The 26,118-nt window shown below is 40.7% G+C and overlaps 1 protein-coding gene across 16 annotated transcripts in view; it reads right to left on the bottom strand.

Moving 5' to 3' along the window:
- Nucleotides 1-1,236: 1,236 nt before the first annotated feature.
- Nucleotides 1,237-26,118, bottom strand: part of DTNA (dystrobrevin alpha) — a 309,414-nt gene continuing 284,532 nt past the window's right edge. For 15 of the 16 annotated variants that reach the window (XM_061598211.1, XM_061598258.1, XM_061598135.1 and 12 more), the window contains 6 exons: nucleotides 20,668-20,827; nucleotides 18,661-18,750; nucleotides 17,773-17,941; nucleotides 15,123-15,255; nucleotides 13,192-13,239; nucleotides 1,237-4,890 (listed from right to left, as the gene is read on the bottom strand). In XM_061598211.1, coding sequence (XP_061454195.1) covers nucleotides 13,222-13,239; nucleotides 15,123-15,255; nucleotides 17,773-17,941; nucleotides 18,661-18,750; nucleotides 20,668-20,827 — 570 coding nt within the window. In that variant the 3' untranslated portion in view covers nucleotides 1,237-4,890; nucleotides 13,192-13,221. The remainder of the gene's footprint in view (nucleotides 4,891-13,191; nucleotides 13,240-15,122; nucleotides 15,256-17,772; nucleotides 17,942-18,660; nucleotides 18,751-20,667; nucleotides 20,828-26,118) is intronic. The other variant, XM_061598155.1, reaches the window with a different exon arrangement.

Raw genomic sequence — 26,118 nt, 5'->3', positions numbered from 1 at the left:
GAATATACAGCAATACTGCTCATGCCCCTCTTTGCAAACACAACAAATGGTACCTATGGTACCTTAAAGATGAATAAATTTATTATGGTGTAAGTTTTCACAGATTAAAACCCACATTATCAGAGGTATGATAAACTGGTATCCTCAGCCTCTCTGCATGATTGCAAAAGATGATAGTGCTGGTCTTTGACTGTAATAAATGACTGATTGATTGCAAAGGACATGCACCTTCTGTTGTCAATTTCTTATGTTTAAGTAGGGGAAAAAAGTAGACACTTAGCTCTATCCAATGCGGCTGTTCTACTTGCGCCGCAGACTTCCTCTTGCACAATGGACCTTTCCCTTCCTCTTTTCTCCTCTGCAATCCCCAAACATTCTCAGGATATGCTCCAGAGCATTGGGGGACTGTCCTGAGCAGATTGGGAGTGGGGGTCTTGGGGAGAGCAGAGGAAGGGGAAGTCTCATTATGTGAGTGGATACAACTGGTAGATGATTGGAATCAACAAGTGCTGATAATCTTACTAATAAAAGATTGCCTCCTTTTCCTAGGAGGGCCTCCTCTGCTCTTAAGAGAGCTGTGTGACAGGTAGAAATTCAACAGGCTAAGTTCTTAACTTAGAGAGGTATGAAGGGGAGTGTTTCACCCAATGAATTTTTGAACAACATGCAGCTATGAAAAACACAGAAGTCCTGACAAGAAAAAAGATGGCAACTTGAAGTAAACATTTCTGTAGTGGAATTATTTCCCACTCCTCTGAAAGTGTATTTATAACCAATCAAACCAAAATAGGATCCATGCTGTTCTGTGTAGTATTTGTCTGTTGTGATGTTCAGATTGTTGAACAGCACTCCCTTTCATACCTCTCTAAGAACTTAGCCTGTTGAATTTCTACCTGTCACACAGCTCTCTTAAGAGCAGAGGAGGCCCTCCTAGAATCCTAATGCTATTCTAACACCAACAGAAGACATTTCAATTCCAACAAGTTTTCAACCTGACCGAAGCAAATATTTATCTGGCTACCCTTGCTGTTACTAATTTTATCTGCTGTTCCTCTGGCTTTGCTTTTGTTGTTGTTGCAATTTAGATATTTGTGATGATTATTAATTATTGTAGCTGACTTGGTTAACATAATTATATTAAAATAGGATGTTAGGGTAGAAAAATGTTTATAAATAAATGAAGTTTATAGGTGATTCTTTAGGCCAGTGTAAACAACAAAACAGAGCCTTGGTAAATAACTTTTAAAAATTATTTTTTAATGAAGAAATAATTCCATTCCAAAATATAGACACACAATTAAATAGTTTAATCACTTCAAAATATAACATGTCCCCAGTAGGTTTGAACACACGCACATACACAAAACAGTACTTAACAACAATACAAAAAACCCCATACAATATTAGTTCTGTTTACAATACCAATGAATAATGTAAAATTTGTAGTGTGTGTCTGTCTGGACTGGTGTGAAATAATAGTTAAAAACATCAGACAGTAGCCTCAAGATGTTACTCGTCATACATTTTTGGTTCCCAAGTAAGATGCCCTCTCTTCTCAGGACACAGTGGAGTGCTTGTCGTTCAAGGCTCCTTTCACTTAATTGAACCAACCTGTTGCAACCTGAGGTTGCAGTATTTACAAGAAATATCTACAGCAATTCCAAGGAACTAATAAAGATGGGACAAGATGATTAAAGTAAAGGCAGACATCTGTGCTAAATAATGATGCAACATAGTGTCTCATGCATATAAGAAAATACATATTGTCACAACAAAGGCCACACACCTTTTAATGCAGTTTTAGTTAACATTACTACTTACAGAGAATCTATTCTCCATCTTTTCTTTCAACATTCAAAAATCCTATTTATCTTCACATTCTGATTCCTCTCTCTTAACTACCTTTCCAATGACAGTCCACAAGGAGTTTTTGGCTGCTGTAACTGGCTATAAAGAATTATAAAAGGCTAGTTCAATCATTTCTGTAACATTAATGTTCACAATCTACAATCCAACCCAAGTTTAATGAACAGACAAGGACCAAGTGGGCTAAAACATAGACTCATTTGGGACAAAACTTTCACCTGACCACTCTCCTACCTGTGCATATGTATCTGTTTTGTGGGAGATGATGTCTTCCAGTGCCACCCCTGTCCCACCAGGCATCTCCATCTGTGCATAATGTTTGAATAGGGTATCCACATATACCACCGAACTCATGTAGGCCTGAACAGTACAAATAAAATCCAGGAATTGAACCTGTGATCTGGAACTACATTGTGGAATTTTAACATGTTTAACACTTTATTTAAATATGATTTGATATTTGATGGCCTTGGAAGTTGGATGGTTGCACTGGGTAGGTGGTATACTCTGCTACCCTACGTTAGAGAGAAATTGGTGGTGGTGGAAGCATTGTCTTTGCTGGGCCATTACCAGCTTAACAGCTGGGTAATATTGTAAAACCATGTTTTGTTTTTGGAGAGGCAAATAAAAAAGTGCTTTATCTTGGAGTTCCAGAGTACAAGAGGCCACCTAGAACTCTGCTTGGGGATTCTGTGCTGAAACCAGGCTGAGAGAATGAAGACAATAATACTGCTACATAGACCTTGTAATGGCAAGACACATGCATGAATTCTACATGCAATATAGGTTGATAATTAAATTTTGGCTTTAAAGCCAGATAATTATTACTCCCAACTGTAGTTATGTGGCTGGATCTGGATCATTCTGACATAGCTGTGTTCTAGTCCACATTGCCTCTCTTCAGGAAATACCTGACTGGAGTCCTGAGCTGTCAGCAAGATTTCCTAACACACTGTAGTAGTTTTATCTGCTGAGTGCTAGGCACTAGTAGAGAGTAACCAGTTCCTGAGAGAAAGGTGTAGGAGAGGTAAGCAGTCACAGGTTATGTCTACCCATGTCAGATTGGCAGATATTAACAGGAGTAAAGATTATTTATTGCAAAGGTGGAGTTGAGGGTGTCTTTATGTAACCATATTTAATATTCTGCAGTTGTCTGATTTGCATGATTTAACTACATAGAGACAATGTTGAAACATACACAAGGAGGAAGATGGCCAGTGGTAGCAATGATTTTTTGCACATGTAAAAAGTACCAACAACCATCTAATCAAAACAAGTTTGTCTAATGCTATTTCCAGGAGAATCAGCAGATGGATTAAACTTAATTTTGGGAAATGATATATAAACTCTTTGGGAGAAGCTCTGTTATGACTAATGACAGGACATTACCTACAATGTTTCTATGAAACTTGGGATTTATAGAATTGAGACTGTTCTAAACTGATGTCTGCTATTAGCATTGTTGCATGTACGAAAACCTTTATGGAACCATAGGTATTTTGTAGCTTATTTACTGTTTTCTTCCTAGCTAAAAGATCATTGGTGTGAGATGTCACTAGCTAAATCACTGCATACCAATGGCTGAGAAATCTCATTGCAACTTTTTTTTCATTTTTATAATCCTGATGAATGCAAAGACCAATTATCTCTCTCCTCCCTGTCAAAGTTAAAACAGGATAAGAGTTACTCAAAGAGAAACCGTTGTAACTATCCATATTTTTGTAAAAGGACACACTTTCCCCCCTGTGCTTTTCATAGACAGCAAGTATCCCCATTCAGCCCGGACAGAAAGTCTCATTACATATTTCCAAGAATGCATGCAGAACATCTGGTGGCTGGCTAAGGCAATACACATTCAGAAATGAAATAGTTGCAAGCACACTTTTAAAGTCTGTACATTTAAAGCTGAAGGCCTCAGCAAACAGGATATGGAGGGATGGAGAAATGTGAAAGAACACATGCTTACTCAAGTTCTAAAACAGCTCTTAAACAATACTATGAAAGATTATACATTAATGTGAGTTAGTTTAAGGATTTTATGGCACCTGTGGTTTATAAACAGCTTTAGCAACGAGTATTTCAAAACATAGTTCACAGTTTTAAGAAGATCTGTGCTGATTTTAAAAACTAGATTCTATATCATTTGAATGTTGCCTTTTGTATATGATAACTATTTGGAAAGAAAATATTTACACTAACTTCTATGGCTGATTTGTTAATTACTTTGAAAGTAAACATTCCTAAGTTATGTAGTAGCCCTAAATCATAGAGATACTTAGTGCATTTTGTATAAGTCTTTTCTCTTTCTCTTTTCTTTTTGCAAAAAGACTGTAAAACAAATTGCAATCTAAGGCTGCAATCCTGCATCTGGTCATGTGCACTTAAGTCTCACTGATACTGGTGGGATTTCAGCACATGCAACTGGGTGGAGACTTACAGCCATAGTCTAGTACTTAGTAGCTTTTGGGCTATAAATATGTACACTCCGGAGTATATTCATTCAGTGTTAAATGCATCATTGTAGCTTTTAAAATTTCCTCTGTGGAAAAACAATGTACAGTGTGTAGGAAAGTGTTCTAAAATCTCAAACTATTCAGAAATCAAACTCCTAATATAAACAGTATTAATATTGTCATTGTAAACTGAACAGGTCAACATTATGTGCAAAGGGCTTAAGTGTTTTGTTAGTACTGCTGTTAACTGTAACAGCATTTTTAAAGCCTGTGTTCTTCACCAGTAATGAGCCATGTTACATAGGATGTAGCTGATATAAATTAGCTTTAAATAAAAGTCTTTTTTTCTTCAAAACAAACACCTACGAACTACAACTTGTAGAACAAAAATAATGTGCTGCAGTCTTCACATCTAGTTGATTAATTAATGTCAGAGGTGCTGCACATGTTGTTCCACTTCTTCTGTGAAGCTGGCAGCCAGGCTCTCTCTGTCATCAATCTGAGTGCAGCTCTCCTCCCCTGCCTCCTCTGTTTTTTTATCACTTTCGTTGTCCATTTGACTGCAGCTTTCCTGTCAATATATATTTAACAGAATTTTGATGGCAGCCTTTGTTATAACATACTGTCAAGTTTACATAATTGCATGATGTGTATTAGCAGGGGGGGAAATGTTAAAAAAATCTACAGCACTTCCCTGATCACACAGAGCTCCTGCACATTATTTTTATTTTTGGTTGACTTTATCCTGCTTTTCAAAGGCAGCTCCACCTACAATTCATTGCAGTAGGCCAAATGGGAGCTTGTTTAAAGCATGGATAACTGTGGTCAGGTCAGGCCTTCTCTGTTCAGGATGGGCTCCAGCTGGCAAAACTCAGAAAAATTGATGAAAGTTGCTTCATGCCACAGAAGCCAATTGGACTTTGAAAGACAAGGCCAGATTTAATAGCACCCCCCAAACTGTGAACCTGATCATTTAGGGAGCACAGCATGTCCAGAACAAGTACCTGTCCTCAGTTGTCCATGCTCTGCTGACCTCTTACCTGCACTCCTGTAATGCACTGTACTGGGCCTGTCCTTGGAGATGGACCAGGGGCTGCAGCTATTGCAGAATGCAACTGCTAGGTTGGTAAGTGGGGTAACCCGATGGGATCTTGTGTCACTGATCATTAGCACACTGCACTGGCTGCTACTGAACTACCAGGCCTAATTCAAGATATTACTAAATCGCTTGGGACCCAAGTACCTTGAAAAATTCCCCATTATCAACCATATCAGACCCTATGATCAGCGCAGGAGGCCCTGTTGGTGATGCTGCTACTGGGGGTTTCCTGGATGGCAATGATCTGTGACACGGCCTTTTTGGTGATTGTTTGTGGAATGCCCTCCCTAGTGAGGTGCATCAGTCACCTTCGTTAGGAGACATTTTTAAACATTCCTGCTTACCCAGGCATTTGATGGCTACAAAACCTGTCCCTGACCACCCTGAAATTATTAGTTTTGAGAGCAGGTGATTGCTTTAGGATTTTTAACTGTTTTCAGAAGTTTTAACTGTATTGTTTTAGTATTGCTGTGTTTTCCACCCTGGGCTCCCTTGGAGGGAGGGCAGGATATAAATTTAATAAACAAATAATAATAAGTAAGAACACCAACTTCCAGGTCAGAGAAAATATCCACTAACAGTGCCTCCATCTTGTCTGGATTGAGATTTAATTTACTGGCCCTCTTCCAGTCCATTACTGAAGTAGTGTCATGCCAAATCTTTAGATAACCTTGTTCAGTAGTTTCATATAGCCGTCAAACAGCACAGAGGTCAAAACTGAGTCCTGCAACACACCGTTGTACAACACCCATGGAGGTATTCCAGACCTACCACTTGATAGGAGCAAAACCACTGAAGTGCAGTGCTCCTGAGATGTCCAGAAGAGTCAACAGGGTCATATACCCTCTGTCCCCCTTTTAGTAAAGCTCATTATCAGGGCAACCAAAGCTGTTTCCACGTCAAACACAGGCCTACAAATGGACTGAAATGAATCCAGGTAACCAGTGTGAATCAAACATGTATGGAGTTGTTCAGCAACCACCTGCTTGAGTAGTTTGCTCAGGGGCATATGAACTTCTACGTTTACTTCCATAGAGAGGTAGCTCTTCAAACCTCTGTTATCTTAGGCACCATCTCTGGTATCTTTTCGGTGCCTATTGAAGACCTTTCTCTTTCAACAAGCCTTTTAAGTTCAGACCTTTTCCCAGTCTGCTTCTGTGCTGGAATTGCTTTTTAATATGCTTTTAAACCTTTTTTAAAAAGCAATATGTTAACCTTTTTTTAAATATCTTCAAAGCTTTTTAAAAACATGTTTTAAAAGTTGTATTGTTTTAATATATTTTAATGTCTGTTTTTATGATGTTTTAAAGTGTTTTTGGTGCTTTTGTTTGCCGCCCTTGGCTCCTGCTGGGAGGAAGGGCGGGATATAAATAAATAAATAAATAAATCCCTTTGCAAGTGTGGGCTTCTCCACTGAAATGAACATGGAAGCTCTGTGAGTACATCAGAGAATAAAATACAGTAGAACCTTGTTATAATACAGGGAAATGGTGACAAAGGATGCACCCGTGTTATAGGGGTTCTGATTATAACAAAAAATGTGGTACTGTATACAGTACTGTACTTGGGGACATTGTCATACCCATGGTTTATGTTAATCCATGGTACAATGAACTGTGTTATAGTGAAGTTCTACTGTATGTGTCAGGAAATAGAAGTGCATCAGTTTTATGTCAGTATGCCATATCCTATTCAGAACTGCACCATGTTGAATCAGTAGTTCCACATGGCAGATGGATGTGCCAGTGCAAATGCACTTTTGGGATATGAACATGACTGAAAGCAGAGGCTGTCCAGTAACTCCAACCATTCCTAGGGTGGAGAGACCTGGCCTTGAAAGGAGGCCTTGCAAGGAAATTCTTTTTGTTTTCCTTTTGCAGTTTTAGGCTGGCACAGATCTATCTCTCCTGTGATCTTAGGCTGCCTAACACTTTGGTACTGATCTAGATCTAGTCAGCTGATGGCCCCACATAGAAATATGCATCCCCATGTGCATCAGAAAATGCATCTAGCTAGTTCAGCCAGGTTCAGATGAACACTGTGATGTAGACCACTGTGATCATCTGGATGTGTATCTGCATCAGCTATGTGCCCAGAAGACTGCTTCTGCATGCAACCTTTCTTAGCTGCATTAGGCTATGCATTTATTTGGTATTACCTATACACAAATTCAGTTCTGCAAAAAAAAATCCTGGCTTTAATTCTGTAAATAAAATAAGGTGGACAAAACAAGGTATATTTTTAAAGTGAAATTTATTTATTAAATGTATATCCCGCCCTTCTTCCCAATAAGAGCCCAGGGTGCCAAACAAAAATGCTAAAAACACTCTAAAACATCTTAAAAACAAAAACCTTTAAAGCATATTAAAAAAAACTTTAAAAACATATTAAAACAAAACATCTTTAAAAACATCCTTTAAAAAAAGCTTTAAAAATATCTTAAAAAGCAATTCCAACAGATACAGACTGGGATAAGGGGTAAAAACACACTCACTGTTCTGCCTGTTTCGTTGTGTTTCCACCTCTTTCTTCAGAAAACCAGGACACATGATGCTAGTCAAGCCCCATCCCTTTTTACTGTGAAACCTTATGGGAGCCGCTTGCGTGCTTCAAAGAGAGTTCACAGCTGATCGGCAGATAAACCAGTCCTCTCCAGGGTGTGGCTAATAGAAATGCTTTGATATGGCAACTAGTGTGTTTACAGCCAAGGCCTCTACTTAAAAGGCTTGTTGAAAGAGGAAGGCCTTCGGTAGGCGCCAAAAAGATAACAGAGAGGGTGCCTGTCTAATATTTGAGGGGGGGAATTCTAAAGGGTAAGTGCCACAACACTATAGGTCTGCTTCCTGTGTTGTGCAGAATGGACCTTCTGATAAAATGGTATCTGCAGGAGGCCCTCACCTGCAGAGTGCACTGATCAACTGGGCATATAAGATGATCTTTCAGGTATCTTGATCCCAAGCTGCATAGGGCTTTGTACACCAAAACCAGAACCTTGGATTTAGCTACCTATTAGCTACCAGGCTAAGTTCAAGGTTCTACAAAGGTGTACAAAGCCCTATACAGTTTGGCACCAGGATACCTGAAAGACAAGGATACCTGAAAGGCACATGTTACCAAATTCTTCCAAGCTACACAGGAAGTGGATTGGACTGTGAAAGACCAACCCAAATGGTGTTTGTATTTTGACAAATTTGTAGAGCAGTACAATATCTCAGAGAGGAGGTCAGGTCTCCTGCTCCCCTGGTGCATTCATTATAGCTGCCCAATTTCCCTGCTTTTTAAAGGTTCACAGAAATATCTGTGGGCCATAGGTATGTTCTTAAACCACAAGGTTTTTTTGCCTATTAGTGAATTTCTCTGGTTTTTAATCTGGGAGGTAAGAAATGGGATCCTGTGCAAATTTGCTGAGAATGGATTGGTTGTTTGCATGCTTATTGAGTTCAGTGGGATTTATGCTTAGGATAGGTGAAACTGACCACAGGGGATGGGGACGTGAGAAGAAGGAGGGAGGGGAGGAAGGGCAGAGGGGAGGAGGGGGAGGGGAGCAGGCAGGAGGGGGAAGGGAAGGACAGGTTTGATCATTTGCATGTTTATAGAGTTCAGTGGGATTTACTCCCGTGCAATCATGCTTAGGATAGGTAAAACTGACCGGGGGGGGAGGGAGGGAAGGCTGGGATGGGCAGGGGAAGAGGAAAAATGAAGAGGGGAGGGGAGGAGGAAGGGAGAGGAGAGGGGAAGGAGGGAAAAAGCAGATCTGATCATTTGCATGCTTATTGAGTTCAATGGGATTTACTCCTATGCAATCATGGTTAGGATAGGTAAAATTGACCATGGGGGAGGGGAAAGGGAAAGGAGCGGATTGGAGGGGGGCAAGGAAGGGGGAAGGGAGGGCAGGTTTGATCATTTGCATGCTTATAGAGTTCAATGGTATTTACTCCCATGCAATCATGCTTAAGACAGGCAAAACTGACCAAGGGGAGGAGGCAGGGGAGGGGGAGGAGGGGGAATGAGGGGATTGGAAGGGGATGGGAGGGAGGGGCAAATGAAGGGGGAGGGAAGGGGCAAGAGGGAGGGGCAAAGGAAGGGGGAGGGAAGGGAGGGATGGAAGGGGAAATAGGGAGGGATAGGAGGGAGGAGAAGGGAGGGTGGGTTTGATAATTTGCATACTTTTTGAGTTCAATGGGATTTATTTCGGTGCAATCAGGTTTGAAAATGAACTGCCTTCAAGTCGATCCCGACTTATGGCAACCCTATGAATACGGTTTTCATGGTAAACTGTATTCAGAGGTGGTTTACAATTGCCTTCCTCTGAGGCTGAGAGACAATGACTGGCCCAAGGTCACCCAGTGAGCTTCATTCGTGTGTGGGGATTCGAACCCTGGTCTCCCAGGTCATAGTCCAACACTGACTCGGGGGAGGGGCAGGGAGGGTAGGTGGAGGGGGAGGGCAGGAGTTTGGGTGGGTGGGCACTGGGCAGAGGGGAAGCCCCTTTCCTTTCCAAAAGGAAAACATTGTGAACAGTATCATTGCTTTTCAGCATTTTCCCCACCTTTTTATTCCACAGCAGGCACATGTAGCCTCCCACCCAAATTTAAACCAAAATTGTCCCTGGCCACTTCCACACCAGGCCTTTATTTCACTGTCCAGTCATGGCTTCTATCAAAGAATCCTGGGAAGTGTAGTTAGTGAAGGGTGCTGAGAGTTGCTAGGAGATGCCCTGTTCCCCTCACAGAGCTTCTGTCAGAGTGGCTGACTGTTAAACCATTCTGGTCACTGGAACTCTGTCAGTGGAATAGGAGTCTCCTCTCAGCACCCTTCACAAACTACACTTCTCAGGATCCTCTGGGGGAAGCCATGACTGTCTCAAGTGAAATAAAGGTCTGGTGTGGCTGTGGCCCCATAATTAGCCAAGCCAAACAGCTTTTAGAACACTGACAGTTGGCTCTTACTGAGCATGTACGACACTATCATTCAGTTCAATGGAAAATTTATTAAATTAATTAAAAATCAGCCATTTTAAAAAACTTTTAAACTGCAGAAGATGAAAGTCAGAGTATGGGGCAAGGTCAGTAATAGTACTCTGTGAACATGGCTGACTTTTAATGAATTTCACAAGATTATGAGAACTCTGACAGAAAAAAGTCCAAAAGGGCTCTGGGTTCCCCCCCCTCTTTTTAGACTTTGAACTCTCTATTCTCTCTGACTGTTTTGTGTATTGCCATGAAAATTTAGAGGGTTGTTAAGCAAGCATTTCTGAGTTCAGGGCAATACGTTTTGTAAGGTTTTCTTTTGAAATGAACTTATGGGAATTATCAGAATGGCATGTGGGGGTATTTTCAATTTAACATTGCGGAATGTGAAAAATCCACGCTGGCTATAGTATACAGCCACTCTTGTGGCTGTATAATTTGCAGAACATGAGCAGTAGTTGCTAATTCTCACGTATACAGAAACAATGAAACAGTACAGAGGAATCTAAACTGTGATTCATGAGAATGATTTCACGGTTTTTGTAACATTAGTTGCAACTAACTGAACCCCACTGACTTTGAAGAGATGTAACTTTGACCAATTTTCTCTAGAGGACCATTTCTTGAATGTTGAGCTTCTAAAGCTAATTTTAACCTTTTTGAAACTGAGAAATATTTATATTTCTGTTACACATCATAAACCACAAAGTGAGATTCAGCAAAGCTTTGGGAATAATCTTATGTTGGCATCAAAGGATATATTGGTACTTAAAAAAAACCAGTCTTCAGTATTAAAGGTGTCTCCTATAGTGCAGGATAAAGTATTAAAATTCAAAATGGCATGTTATTTATAGAACAAGATCTGCCATAAGTAATTACCATCTGCATCTCTTTGCCACCTGAAATCTTGTAACGCTATTTACAAAATAATATTTTCAAAAAGCATAGCAAGCTTTAGCAAGCATAGAATGGATAAAACCTTTTAACAAATCGCAGTGGTGGCCAGTTAGATTGCAACCAGATGGCAGGTTTCTAAGCTGAAATAAGCTGAATCTAAGAACAATTGTTTTGGGCATGGTTCCATGTCGTTTGTCCTGTCAATACACTGTTATTCTGGGGTGACAGGTTCACATTGGCAGGATTCTTAGCAAAACATACACTCCTCTCTAGCTTTACTAGTGCTGCTCAAAACGGATAGGTTCTGACTGAGCAATTATGAGAGACTTGCAGAGAATTACAGTATACAGGTTGAGAGAAAATACTAAGATGTGCAAGAATATTTTGAGCTGTACACATTTCTGAAGTTTTGTTAAGGCAATGCTAGTTTCTACAGAAACTACAGTTTGTCTAATTTCTGTAATACACACAACCACCACATGGGTACAGTTAGCATGCGGCAGAGCCAGTGTGGTATAACGAATAGAATGTTGGGATGAAGACTTGGGAGATCCAGCTTTAAATCCTACTCAGTCATGAAGGTAACTGGGTGGCCTTGCATCAGTCACCAACTCTGAGCCTAACCTAAGTCACAAGGATGTTGTGAGGGTAAAGGGGGAAAGTACTATCTACACTACCTTCAGCTCTTTGGAGGCAAGGTGGGATAGAAATGTAATATTTTTTTTAAAAAATTGATTTCTCACACCTAGTGACTGGTAAGGGCCATTGACAGTGCATGGAGGCAAAGACTCATTGTGAAAAATGGAAGAAAAGCATTTCTTATGTAATCAAACATCTTAGCTGCTCAGCCACAGTTTCACACATATAGTGAAAGCTCACTTTCTTAAGAAGGCCACAAGGGACAACAGCTGTAGAGAGGGATAGTGCACAATTTCATTAAGAATAAAGATTGGTGGGACTGCTGATTGCATTTTAAGTTATTTTTTAAAATGTGCTGTATAATGAACTAAAAAAAAATGGCAAATTAAGATAGAAAATTACAAAATTACAAGTGGGAGAACTGTGTGTGATGGCCTGAACTGACTAGTTAATATATGTGGCAAATGAAAAGTTTCCATGTGCATTGTAGACAATACCTAAATTACACAGTGCCAGAGTTTAACTAAATAATTCTATAGACCAGAGGTCAGGAACTGGCAATGCATAGGTTCAGTCTGGTCCTTAAGGGGGACCAGAGGTTCCAAAACCGCCCCTCTGGATTTCTTGAAGTATCCCTGATGCAGAGAGAAACAAAAACATAAGCATTCGTAAGAGGAGGATTCCTCTCAGTGTGGAGAAACCGAAATACATAACCAAGGGCAGACATCCCTCTCACTTGACCCTCTGTATGCCTTGCCACTTGCCTTGCCCAGTAAGAAAGCAAGAGGAGAGGCAAGAGAGACCAGCTGGAATGTGCCAGCAATAGGAGGATCCTTCAGTTTAATAACACACTCTGGTCTCTATGCCCAGTCTTCTTGTTGTTATGTGCCTTCAAGTCGATTACGACTTATGGCAACCCTATGAATCAGTGACCTCCAACAGCATCTGTCATGAACCACCCTGTTCAGATCTTGTAAGTTCAGGTCTGTGGCTTCCTTTATGGAATCAATCCATCTCTTGTTTGGCCTTCCTCTTTTTCTACTCCCTACTGTTTTTTCCAGCATTATTGTCTTTTCTAGTGAATCATGTCTTCTCATGCCCAGTCTTAGGTAGCACAAAAGCGAGGGGGAAGAGGAGGACATCTGTATTTGCCAACAGTCCATGCCTTGAGTTTGATCACTCCTCCCCTTCACACTCACTCATATTCAGTACAGCCTGCTTGTAAAACTAGTTGCTGACCACAGATCTAGACTAACATAATACTTACTTGAGAGGAGAGGGATACAAGAATAGTTATTCATCCTTGCAAGCTGACCTATGAATAAAAAAAGAAAGTGAAGACTGAAGATGTGAGCAGCCAAACCAGTGTAGCATTCTGGAGACAGCCTTGTACAAGAAAGGTGAAAGAGTGTTGGCATGCAATAATACTACAGTGGTATAAAGGAGGTTTGAATGCCATGAGATGTCATAAGAAGGCTGCTGCTAGCAGGAGGGAGAGGGGGTAAGCATTAGAGTTGTTCTTCTGAATACAAATGTCATTTGCTACAAGCTCCAGAGCCAGTAGGAAGGGAATACTCTCTTATAGCTCTTGCAGTTAGACCTTCAACTATAGCATTTTGTAGTAGAAAAGGAATGTGATTTCTTTGACAGGAAGGTTTCATTTAAGTTCAAGCCAGTCAATTGCACTGTTCAAGGAATGTAATTTTACATATAGTGAAATAGAAAGTATTATTAAAAACTTTGATCCAAGGAAAAGTGCTCTAAATTGAGTTGTAATTCTTGTATGAGAAATAACCTAACACATTTTATGTGGCTTATTTGGAAGTCCCACTATCATCAATGAAACTAAATGTGCCAAAGAGTGCTGCCTTGTGGCACAATCCATTCCTTCATTTATGCTGGAAGGGTGACAATAGATTGCTACTAAATCCCTTATTCCAGAATTTAGGGCTGGCATGGTTACTGCCCTTGTAATTCCTGAGTTATGGCATCAGCTGTGCTGGGGAAGGCACTGTGGTCTCTCCCTGATGTTGTGCTTGTAGAGTGAGTTGAGTGATGCCATCACTCGGTTTGTGCTACCGTTGCATGGTGCTTGGTGCTTGCTATGCATCATTATAGCCATTGTCAGGAGTGATATTATAATTAGTAGGTAGTGGCAGAGTTGCTAGGTATAGGAACATAAGAAACTACCTTATAGAGTCAGACCACTGGTCCATGTAGCTCAGTATTACCATCGAACTGACTGGCAGCAGCTTTCTGAGGTTTTAGGACAAAGCTTTCCCTAGCCCTAGCTGGAGATCCCAGGAAATGAACCTGGGACCTTCTCTACATGCAACGCAAGTGCTCTGCCAATAAGATATGGCATCTTTTCTGTGGAGAAGTAGCCACGACTACAGTTCTTCTTTTGTACTGCTATTAATGTGGTTTTGACAGTCCTGGGAGGGGCACAAGATTCCAACCAGTTAGGCTTTGGTGTAGTGGCAGTCATTTTAACTGGACTATAGGACTGGACTGCCCTTGCACATCTTTTGTTTGTTTGTTTGTGTGTATGCATGATGGCTAGTTGGCTTTAGAGAGTAACCAGTCCCTTACTACAGAAGCCAATAGTCCCTTAATACAGAAGGTCCACAACAAAAGAGATGCTACTCTATTTGAATGAAACATAGAGCTGGTTTACATATGCATATAATCACATAATTTCTCTTTACTTAATTACTCAAAACCTGAATGTGTGAACTTGCTCCACTGAAAATCACAGTGTTTGAGATGACAATTGATAAAAAGAAAGTTTTGCCTTTAGAGATTAAATCAATGATGGATCATTTACACATGCAAATCTTCAATTGTCTACAGTTAATAAATGCCAAACATGTACACGTGAGCCAAGCACTACCCTTTCTGCAAAGCAGTAAAAACAGTTGGCAAAGCACGCTGTTGACAGAGAATGCTCTTAGTATTTGTGATGCATCAACCAACAGCTTGTTAAGGTAATGTCAGCCTTGTTCAGTTCAGTACCTACTGCACTTCCTGATTACTCACATACAGAAAAATGAGTGGATCTCAGAATTATTTGGAATCTGAAGCTTCAGCACTACAAAGGGTGCATTTGTGATCCAACCAAAATAAAATGTAGCACAGTGTAATTTGTGGATTCTAATTTTACCTAGATATTTTGTTGAATTCTTATTTTATTTTTACCTGATAAGCTTCATCCTGCAGCTTTTGTTTCAAATATTCCTCCATCTTGAGCTCATTCTCTAGCTGGCGAACAGAATCATTTTCATAATTCTCATCATCTGCTCTAACGTAAGGGTCTCCATCTTCTGTAACCCTAAAGACAATTATTAATAAATAGCTTCCTAAAATAAAAACAAATGCTAGAGTTCACCAGAGCCCTTATGCTATCTCCATGAAATTGGAAAGGCAAGTCCAGTTCAGTGTTGTTGTTTTTTAAACTCCATATCTATTATTTCAAAACTGAAGATTTATTTCTTTGCACTTTCCCTCAAATTAGAGCTTTCAAATCACTCTCCTCATTCACATGTAAATTCCTACTTGCAGCGCCTTTTGGAATAATTACAATATATTACACTACAAGTTCAGCAAAATGAAAACCAATTCCTGGACTGTGCCATGTGAGTGTAAAAACTGGGAGGCTACAATTGCAAATGCTTCCCCATGTGAGAAAACAAAAACCCAAACCCTGGGTGGTGTAAACTAGCTTAGTCCTTGACTAATATGTTAGATTTCTACTTGCAGAAAAAAATCATATGAGCATTAAAATGTGACCCTCAACACCTGCAGTCTGAAATGTGAAAATCCAGGTAGGATGTAGCTCAGCCATCCGTGTCAGCACTGTGTCTATGCATTTGGTTTGGTTGGAATGCACAGCTGATAACACAGGAAGTACCCTGGGGAAAGATAAATATTACTTTCTCTAAAGCACACTCACATGCCCAGTTTGCACATAACACTAAGCCAAACTATAGCTACGATGAATGAGCAAGCATGCGGGTCCTCAGAGTTTAAATCATGGCCACTTCATTCTTCCCACAGTCGTGGTGCTGCCGTGCTACCTGGAGCAAAGTAATGGTTTGGCTTAGCATTATGTCAGAACGCAGGTTCACAGTTTGTGTCCCCCAAACAAACCATGAGTGGTAAGCCAAGAACATGCTTGATTAAACAAGCTTTGGATTGCATTGCATAGTGTTAGTCAATTTCACAGTGCAATCCTATAAATGTTTACTCACAGGTATGTCCCACTCTGTTCAGTGGAGCTTACTCCCTAGCAAGTGTGCTTAGAACTAGCGCCTAAACTACAAATTAAATTTGTATAAACAAATAAAATCATGCAGTTATAAATAAGTCATGAACAAGTCTTTAACCAGACATCTCCCATTTCACATTTGCTTATTTTTATTTTAACAATTTATATACTGCTTAACACTATAGTTTCTAAGCTGTGCACAAATGAGGTTACAGAGAAGATAAAAAGATAAGATCAGTCAAAATTAACCATAAAATCAGAAAAGCTAACTTAAAATGCCTGCTGAAATTTTTAAAAAAAGTCTTCATCAAGCACCTGAATAGAAGTTATAAGGCACAGGCATGTGTTGGTATGAGATTTTACCACATTTGAAACTTTTCAATGTATTTTAAATGCTTCAGCATAGCAATACACAAATGTTCTCTGTAAATCTGGGATGGAGCAAAGTTCTGCAAATGTCATCTTCTACGTCACAAAATGCTGTTTTCTAAATCAGAGGTTAGCCAACATTCTTGCATTTTACATTGTTGTGACCCACCCTGGGACCTTAGGGCAGATAATAAATCAAACTAATAACAAGAACAACACTGGAAATTCTGTATAAGAAAACATATTGTGTTGGTATTGACCACCTTTTGCTCTGATGTTAGAACAGCTTCATCCCCCAACAAAAAACATCTGCTTAAGTGGTGTATGTATAAAAATTGAAACTGAACAAAACTTGCAGAAGATCAGACACCTGAGGAAGAGTGCGAATAAGAAATTATTCAGGATAATCTCTTAAAATCCAATTGTCAGTCACATAATGTTTAATTAAGCACTAGGAAAATAAATAATTATGGCAAGGCAGGGTAGATGGGAAGGTCCCATATATTGTAGGGAGCCTGCTGGGAATGCAACTCATTTCTGTGCCCTCTGTGTATATAGGTACATTGTGACCACAGTGACCTGGTTCGCACACACCACTAAGCCAAACAATGGCTAAGCATGAACAAGCAAACATGCGGATTCTGGGAGAGAAGCCAGAGGCCACTTTGCTCATCTCTGGTCCTGCTGCTGCCACCACACTGCTCTGAGCTCCATGCTCATGTCATACTGCTGCTGCCATACTGCTCTGAGCTCCATGCTCATGTCATACTGCTGCTGCCACACTGCTCATAGCTCAGCTTATCATTGTGTCTGAACATGGACTCATTGTCTCGTTCCAAACAAACCAAGAGCTGTAATCAAGGTTTGTTCTTGGGTTATGGTTTGTGGTTTCTTTGGGGGAGACAAATCACAAGCCTGGGTTTGTATGCAACACTAAGCCAAACCATGGTTTAACTCTGGATAGCATGGCAGCAAAAAGACTGGGAGAATATTGAAGTGGGCTTCATTTTTGTTCTGAGTACCTGCACGCTTGCTTGTTCATGCTTAGCCATGGTTTCACATAGCTTTACATGTGAACCAGGTTAAGAGAGCAACTTGATATTACATGCACATACTACATTTGCTTAGCTTCAGAGATATTTTACTGAAGACAAAACAGATATATAATATTTAACAAGGAAAGAGAGAGAAAGAGCACAAGGGGGTACCCACATATCACTACGAATGGTCCCAGTGGCAGCTGCACTATGAAGGTATCCTGGCTTCCGGGCATGGATCTGTGCCAGGAAAGCCTTTTCAGAAGTTGGCGATGGAACAAGGTCATCAAAATGAGTCCTACCAAACTCAGAATCCACATTACTCTCTGTCTCACTTCCAACTTCTGTGGGAAGAAAGGCAAAAATGGTACTATGGTGACATGAGTTCTAGTAAGTTTCTCTCTTATTTCTAGCATAGACAAAGTTTATAACATCATCCTAAATGGCTATAAATATACCAGTTTGTACATAGTTTTAACTAAGAGTTTGCTATTTTACTCCTGTACTGCTCACACCTGTTAGGGCATATGTACACAGATGATTCCTTGTGTGCCAGGTGTGATTATTTAGTGCACCTGACATCCCTCAACTGCTCAGGATTCTGCCAATCCCCAGGCTGATTCCCAATAACCAACAAGGGGTCAGCATGGCTGGCACAGTGCCATAGTTGAAACAACCGATTGCCCTCCAACGTTCTTGGGCAAAACCCTGCACAACTTTGGACCTCTTTTATACAGGTCTGCATTCTGCATTTCCCATGTAGCATTAAACTATGCAACCCCACTTCAAGCACAAAAGTGTCTTGTTGTATGTGAGTGTGAGAACCTATCAGCACTGATAAACTGTTAAAAAAGGGAAGCTCTCCAAGACGAATGACACCACCTCTTGCTACATTCCAGTTACCTTGGATCGGAGCAACTATCTTCAATGGAATTTTCAATGCATTTATCTTTACATATTAAAAAAAAAGTTCTCCAGAACATACATGCTTTTTTCTAGGATGCACCTTATTTTTAAAATATTTAAATTACTATAGCATAACTGTGTTTTTAAATCATCAGACCTGAGTTTAGTTCTTTCACCAGAGAAGACATAGTGTTGGTAATTGAATCTGCTGCGACCAGTAAGTCATTTCTTAAATTTCTTCTTGAACCTGAGACAGAAGATAAGCAAAGCACTAAATATTTTTAGCAAAGAGCCCTTTATGTTTAGAGCTTTTACTGCATGCAAGGTTAACAATCTAGAGTGCAATTAAACTGCAGTGCCAAAAAAAACCCAAAACACTTTTGAGATCTATATTCATGTAGCTTTCATATGGATATGATTTCTTCTTTTCTATACTGCACAGCAACCAGCAATCATTTCATGCTGGTGACACTAATCTAGACTAAAATATAGACCAGGATCCAAAGAAATGGACAAATCAGCACTGCCCCCGCCCTTCCATGTCACACACAGCTTTAGAAACAGAGAGGACTTTCCAAAGCAATGCTCGCTGTATTACAGTGGTCAGCCAATCAAAGCAAAACCTCAAATATTTCACAGGGATTGCCCAAGCCCTCAAAAAATGTAGCTTCACTAAATTCATATTGGTCAGTGGTTCTCAACTGGGATGGGGAACCTCTGGCCTTTCAAATATTGCTGGACTCCAATTCTTATCAGCTCCAACCAGCATGGCCAATGGGAGTTGCAGTCCATCATCTGGACGGCCACAGGTTCCCCTCTGATATACCTTTCTTACGAGCTAGTTCCATTCTGATTGCTAAAAAAAAAGACAGCAAACACACACACACACACACACACACACACACACACACACACACACACACACAAACAAAAAACCCATTCCCCACCAAGCTAACAAACAACAAACCTGCTTTGTGTTTCTATCCAAGCTTAATTTATCTGATTTGATATGGATTTTCTATCAATGAAGAACCGAACACAAAAGTCATACATTTTCTATTTCCCAACTTGGCTTCCTATACATATTTTGTCCACTTCCTCTTCCCTTGCAGATTGCTGTATATTGTTCTAGCCCACATGTGTTATCCACTAAGATGGAATTTGGGAAACATTTCCAGCCCAAGGGCCACATTCCCATTTGGGCAATCCTCCAGAGACTGCCTGCCAGTGGTGGGCAAGGTCAGAGGCAACAAGTGGGCAGAGCAAGATATGTGACTTTTAACTTTTTCTTTTAGCCTTTGTTCAGGAGGCTATGTTCCATCCACGCAAATTCAGAGTTTTCCAGATATACACTCCCCACATCTCTTCATCCTCCATCAAGGCAAGCAAGAGGCATTATTAGAGTTCATGGACACTTTACAGCCAGACAAAAACACTTAAGGAGGGTATAGAGCAGGGCCTATGGGGATGGAACTGGGGAAGGAGGCATGGCCTGGAGAGAGCCCCGAGGGCCAGATTCAGAGTCCTGGGGGGTTGCATTTGGCCCCTAGATCTAAGGTTCCACATCTATGCACAAAGATAACACAGGGGAAATAGTGCTCCTAAGTGAAGAATTGCTAAAGAGCGGTCAAACAGCATGAGGATTGATCATATCACAATGTAGCACATAATCAAGAAGTATAATTGCTACAGTCAAAGAATACAATGCATCTTTCTGTACACTGGATTAATAAAGGATGTTGTGTCTGTCACAGATAATCTAGAAATGCTGTCTTGCTTGGTTAGTTAGACCAACGCTTTTTCTCATGTTTTTCATTACAAGGCAACAATTCCAGCTTCTCACAATTGTTTTATTCCATCAGGAATCCACTCACTGATACTGTTTGTTCTAAACACGTGGTGTCCTCCAGATGTTGCTGGAGAACAACTCCCATAATCCCTGACCATTGGCCCTGCTTCTAGGGCTGCTAGGAGTTGTCCTACAACATATGGAGGGCCCCATGTTAGCTATCCCTACCCTAAATGAGAAAAAAACTCTTTACAGATGACATGGTATTTGTATGGTGAGGGAAGAAATGATTTAGCTGCAGGGCAATTCCCCCATCCCTGCTCACTATTCCTGAATACAACCTCTTTAGAACAAAGGATGGTCTATACAACTTACCTTGTGCAAAAGCTTCCTGCACATCTCCCCCCACACCTGTCAGAGAGTCCTGAGGTGTGTGGGCTGGAGTTGAGCAGGCGGATGCAGATCTGATGGGCATAGGAATAGGCCGACTGATAGTGTGGCTGGGAGAAGAGCGTGGAGACCCTGCCCCTTGGGTCTGGAATAAAAGGTACGATGAGCGGTTAAGTCAGACTTACAAGAGAGAGCGCTTCAGTGCTGCCATCTCCAATTACATTTCCATTGTGCAAATAGTCAGAAAATACCATGTCATGCTGAATAGTGGGATCATCCTGATGGAAAGCGAGCACATCAGTCTGTTTGTTAGTTAATAGGGTCGGAAGCACATGCTAATAAAACAGAGGAGATGAATAACAGCGAGGTAAGATAGGGGAAAATCAATATGGGACATATTTTTCTCCAAGAAACAATAATGTTAACAGTGTGCATAGAACTGTTGTTATTTCACTTATATACTGCTTAATGCCAAAATATGCTTCTGCGTGGTTTACAAAGTATAAAAACTGGTTACACAAATGCAGAAGTGGAAGTCTTTGCATTAAGAAGTCTGGAAAAGGAGCAAAGTGTCCTTTTAGATAGAGTTTTTCACTGTTGTCACTTAGGAAAAATCGTATTTAAAAGGTAGATTTAGGAGCCTGTCGTTCATTTGAACGTGAGTCCCCTTTCCAATGTGGTGCAAAAATAAAACAAATCCTAGAAGTGAGGTGTCCAGAAATAGACACAGTACTCTGTGTCATTCTCATGCTCAGGGTTTCTCTGCTGTGGCTCTACTTCAGTGGCTTCTGCTTTGCGGGGAGGGGGGAGGAGGTTGGTACATGTAACGGCACCAGACCGCAATACCTGATGGAACGCCTCTCCCACTATGAACCTACCCGTTCGCTGCGCTCGACGTCGAAGGCCCTTCTCCGGGTTCCAACTCACAAGGAGGCCTGGAGAGCAATAACGAGATCTAGGGCCTTCTCGGTGGTGGCCCCCGAATTATGGAATGCCCTCCCTGACGAGATACACCTGGGGCTTTCTTGATATCTTTTTGGCACCAGGTAAAGACCTACCTCTTTGCCCAGGCATTTTAATTCTAGTTTTAATTTTATTTTATAGTTAATTAATTGTAATTTCTATTAATTTTGTCTTAATCTGTTTTTAATTGTGTTTTTATACCTATATGTTGTAATCCACATTCGCTGGCTTTTAAATGTGGTTTTATTCTGTTGTACACTGCCCTGAGAGCCTGTTGCTAAAGGGCGGTTTAAAAGTGCAATAAATAAATAAAATAAAAAATAATGATGTCATGTTGCACATTCTGCTTTAAGTAATGATTTTCGGGAATGAATACAAGTTATCGTTGGCCATGTGTTTAAGGTAATGTGCAATTTCCTCCTAAAAATGTAGCACAATCTGCTGCTGTTAGAAAACAAAACAAAACAGCAAACCACAGTATGAGTGCGTGCAAGGCCTTTGTGTAAGCCCAAGGAGATTCTCTGAATCATGACCAAAGTGTTTTAAAGTCAGTCATAACAAAGACATGTAATTAGTAGGTGAAAGTGAGCATAAGATTTCAGAGTACATGCAATGTACTTTCATAATCCTGTTTTTGCAATCCCACATAGGCAGTAGCAGGTGGTAGTTTGCTGGACCCCCCTGCGTTGCAATACATAGTTGATGGGCTGCATTCATCAGCTTGGTGAGTTACAAGTTTTGCAGGCCCGCTTTAGAGTTATGCACCCTATCCGATTAAAAGGAATGGACTACAGGAATGGAAGCCTATACATGGAAATCATATTGTTAGTTAACTAGAACTAGAGGACTTTTGCTTATAAGGTCACAGTGGGAAAGTACACACCCAGAGAAGTACCTTCTTCTAAGTTTTCCCAGCGCAACCTTCCCCCTCAAATCATTGCTTCTCCCCTGGGGCTGATTCACACAGAGGTTTAATGCAAATCTGGTGCTACTTACATCCCCGTTTAATTTGCATGGTTCACATGATACTGCAGGCAAGCAGCAGCTAGAACACAGTTTTCCCCTTTAAATCCGAAGTAACTCAATACTCTTTTAATCCGAAAAGGGAAGGTAAAATCGTCTCCAGTTCATATCTCTACTGCTTTTAGGTGGGTGTATTAATCGTTCCCCTCTCTCCACCCATTTCCTCTTCCTCCCTTTGTTCATGTCATTTCCTGCTGCCTTCCGTTCTGCAAGCCTGCTGCAAAGGGTGCTTTATTTTTCTTTCCCCCCTAACTTGTGCAAAAAAGCATAACACTGTTCAAACAAATATTTGTATTTCAGCTGGATTGTAGCAGTGAAAATACAAATAATCACACTTCAGGTTTTTTTAAATGAAATTTACCCTGGAACAATCTGAGCATGCTTGGTTGCCAATGTAACCAGAGGAAGTGGTATTTTGACTTAAAAGGGCATGGTCATTAGGAAGCTGTGTGATTGATCCTTTTCCTTCAGTGTGAATGGTAAACAGCAATTGGAAAGTAGGAAGTGTGAACCTTGAAAATCTAACGCAATGGCAAAAGCTTTGTCTTTAACACGAAGTTCATCTCCCATGTGAATGAGCCCCTGATGTGCAAAAATATCTGGGAACCCTGGAAATGTGTGGGGAAACTGTGGCTGGTCTGATGTAACATCTGAAGCTATCTCTGGCAGGACTGAGGGCAACCCAAGCTGAGACCACTTATGGTTTACTAGGGCTACCAACTCCTGAGATAAACAATTCTGGCACTTGGGTGGACGGCGCCTTCTGCACCAGGGAATGGAGCCTAGTGAACTCCAATGTACTGGGACACAGTATATTACAAAAGTGTCAGTTCAACTAAGGGTGTGTTTCTTAAAAACAGAATGAAACACAAAACACAGCAACCACCAAGAGGGGTAGTGGTGCAGAAAAAGGCTTTCCCCCTTGATTTTTGATTCTGATAATTGGCTTGAGAAATTCAGAAAGACCATAGTTATCCCCCTCAGTTGCTTGGCAGTAAGGATGGAGAAAACTATTGGGAATCATGCCACTGAGTTATGCGCAGAACGGATTGTTTTAATTCTGCTTTCCCAAGCAGAGTGGATCATGGAAGCAGGAATAGCTTTCCCAGTACTCTCTAATCCAGTAAGGTAATAAAAATACCTCGCTGAATAGAAGACCTTAAATGCCAAGGTTTGTGCTAGACCTCACCCTCTTTGAAAGTCTTGGATCCAGCGAGGGATGTGTTCTTCTTTTCTTTTTTTTTAACTTTCCCTTCACTGGATCTTAGATGAGATCTTCTCTGCATTCAAGGTTGGAAGCCTTCTCTGTGGGATTTTTTAGCACCAGGTGAAGACCTTTTTATTCATTTGTTTTAAATCTGGACTGTTCTATGCTCTCTCTGTTATAAAGCATTTTTTGGGCTGGTAGTGGTTAAGCTGTTGGACTACGACCTGGGACACCAGGGTTCGAATCCCCATACAGCCACAAAGCTCACTGGGTGACCTTGGGCCAGTCACTGCCTCTCAGCCTCAGAGGAAGGCAATGGTAAACCCCCTCTGAATACTGGTTACCATGAAAACCTATTCATAGGGTCGCCATAAGTTGAGATCGACTTGAAGGCAGTACATATCATATATATATCTTTTTTTTGGTCAATTTTTATAATGCTATACTGCATTTTTAGCATGGTTTTGCTTATGTGTTTGAAAGCAGCCCAGGAAATATTTACTGTGGGCAGATACATAAACAAATAAATAAACAAATAATCCAATGAGGGGAAGATATTAACACACTACCATTGTAGAATTAGATATATTCAGGATTCAAGCTGGTTGTCTCATGAACCTATGTTGCATGTTCCAAAAACCTCTGAGGACTGAAGGGCATGGGAGGGGGGAAGGCAAAAACACCTCCTACCCCATATCAGAGACTTCCTTTTATTTCTGGAGTTCACCTGGAACCTGCTGTACAGCAATGGGTCCTGGCCTGCTCCAGAATTTTTATCCCCACTGTTCGAAGCCATGGTTCCAATGTGGACTTCTGTATCTTTGCACAGATCTCCACACCATATTTGAACTGGAAACTTTCAGTTTACACTGTTTACAGTGGCTTGAGTCCTGGTGCCCAGACAAACACACGGCTTGGGGAGAATCAGGAACTGCTTTGGGTCCTTAGTCCTGGAAGAACCCATTTAGCATTTCTGGATCTTGATTTTAGTGAAGCTCACATTGCTGTTATGTTTGGAAATAGACAAATTCATTTCCTTTTGCAGCAATTATCATGCAGACAATGCCATTTTAAATTAGAATTGCATCTGTACTTTCTCACTGACTCCACATATATGAAATGTTTTATGATAACTTAGTTTTATCTGCAAGCACCCTCTTCCATAAGACTTAAAACAAATCTGGACAGTCTTTGGTATGTAGCTCCCTCTGCTGGAACCAAGGGTAACTCACAAAATAGAATAATCACACCAGTAATCTTCTGTACAGAGTAATATTGCTGTTTCTGAACAAGGAACTTCTTTTGTGTACTCATATAGAAATGAGTACACTTAACTACAAAATATCTGTGATACATTGGTAAACCCCTGCCTTTTAGAACAGTATGCATTATTGCTGAGCTGAAACAAGGGGTGCTTTTCACAAATCCTTTCACCCCCACTAAACCTACTCTCACTGTGATGATTGAATATACTTCTGTGAAAAGGTTCAACGGTGTTTGCAAAAGTGTATATTTAGGAAGAGGGGAAAATAGAATACAGATGCCCCTTTTCCTCATTTAGTGCAAGTTGTTGACTAGTTATGGTAGAATGCGGGTGGACATGTGCAACTGAATGTGCATCCTGTGAAAATAATGCAGAGTAGATAAAGAACACTGGTACTGAGATGCACTTCCAAATGTGGATGTCATCCATCTTCATTGTATAATTGTTACTAGTAGTCATATGCAACGATGCGTCACTAGAGTTGGATCAGAGTGAAAGTACTGCCATGCAGTATAGCAGGGCAAAGAGCACTGGCCTTAATGCTTTTGCAACAGAGGTATTCATTCTTTCCCCTGGCTGAGATAGAGGGCAATGCAACTGCTCTTAGCTTCCTTGGACATTTTTTTCTGAAAAGGTGGAATATAAATATTTAAAAATAAATATGTGCTGTGGTAACATCAGTAGCAGCAGTGCCTTTTTGGTAGAAAATTATCATCTGGATAAAAGTGGCATGGATGCCAGCAAAAAAACGGCTGTTATGGGCAGTAAAAAAGAGGTGATGGTACACCATACTGGTGAGTACAGTCACACACAAAAAGGCCTGAGTAGCAGTATGTGATCGCTTGTTGGCTGGGATCTTGCATCAAAGGAGAAAAAAACCCTTAAAATGGCAATGAAGCAGTGAGCAGGCATAAACCCTCCCAACAGCACAAAGATAGGAGGGCGGGTCCAGGAAGTTTTTCACATTCCTCAAGGCTTA

The sequence above is a fragment of the Rhineura floridana genome, chromosome 1 (genome assembly GCF_030035675.1).
Source record: "Rhineura floridana isolate rRhiFlo1 chromosome 1, rRhiFlo1.hap2, whole genome shotgun sequence".
NCBI lineage: Eukaryota > Metazoa > Chordata > Lepidosauria > Squamata > Rhineuridae > Rhineura > Rhineura floridana.
Note: the sequence above shows the minus strand (reverse complement) of the source record. Positions and strands in the feature narration are given on the sequence as shown.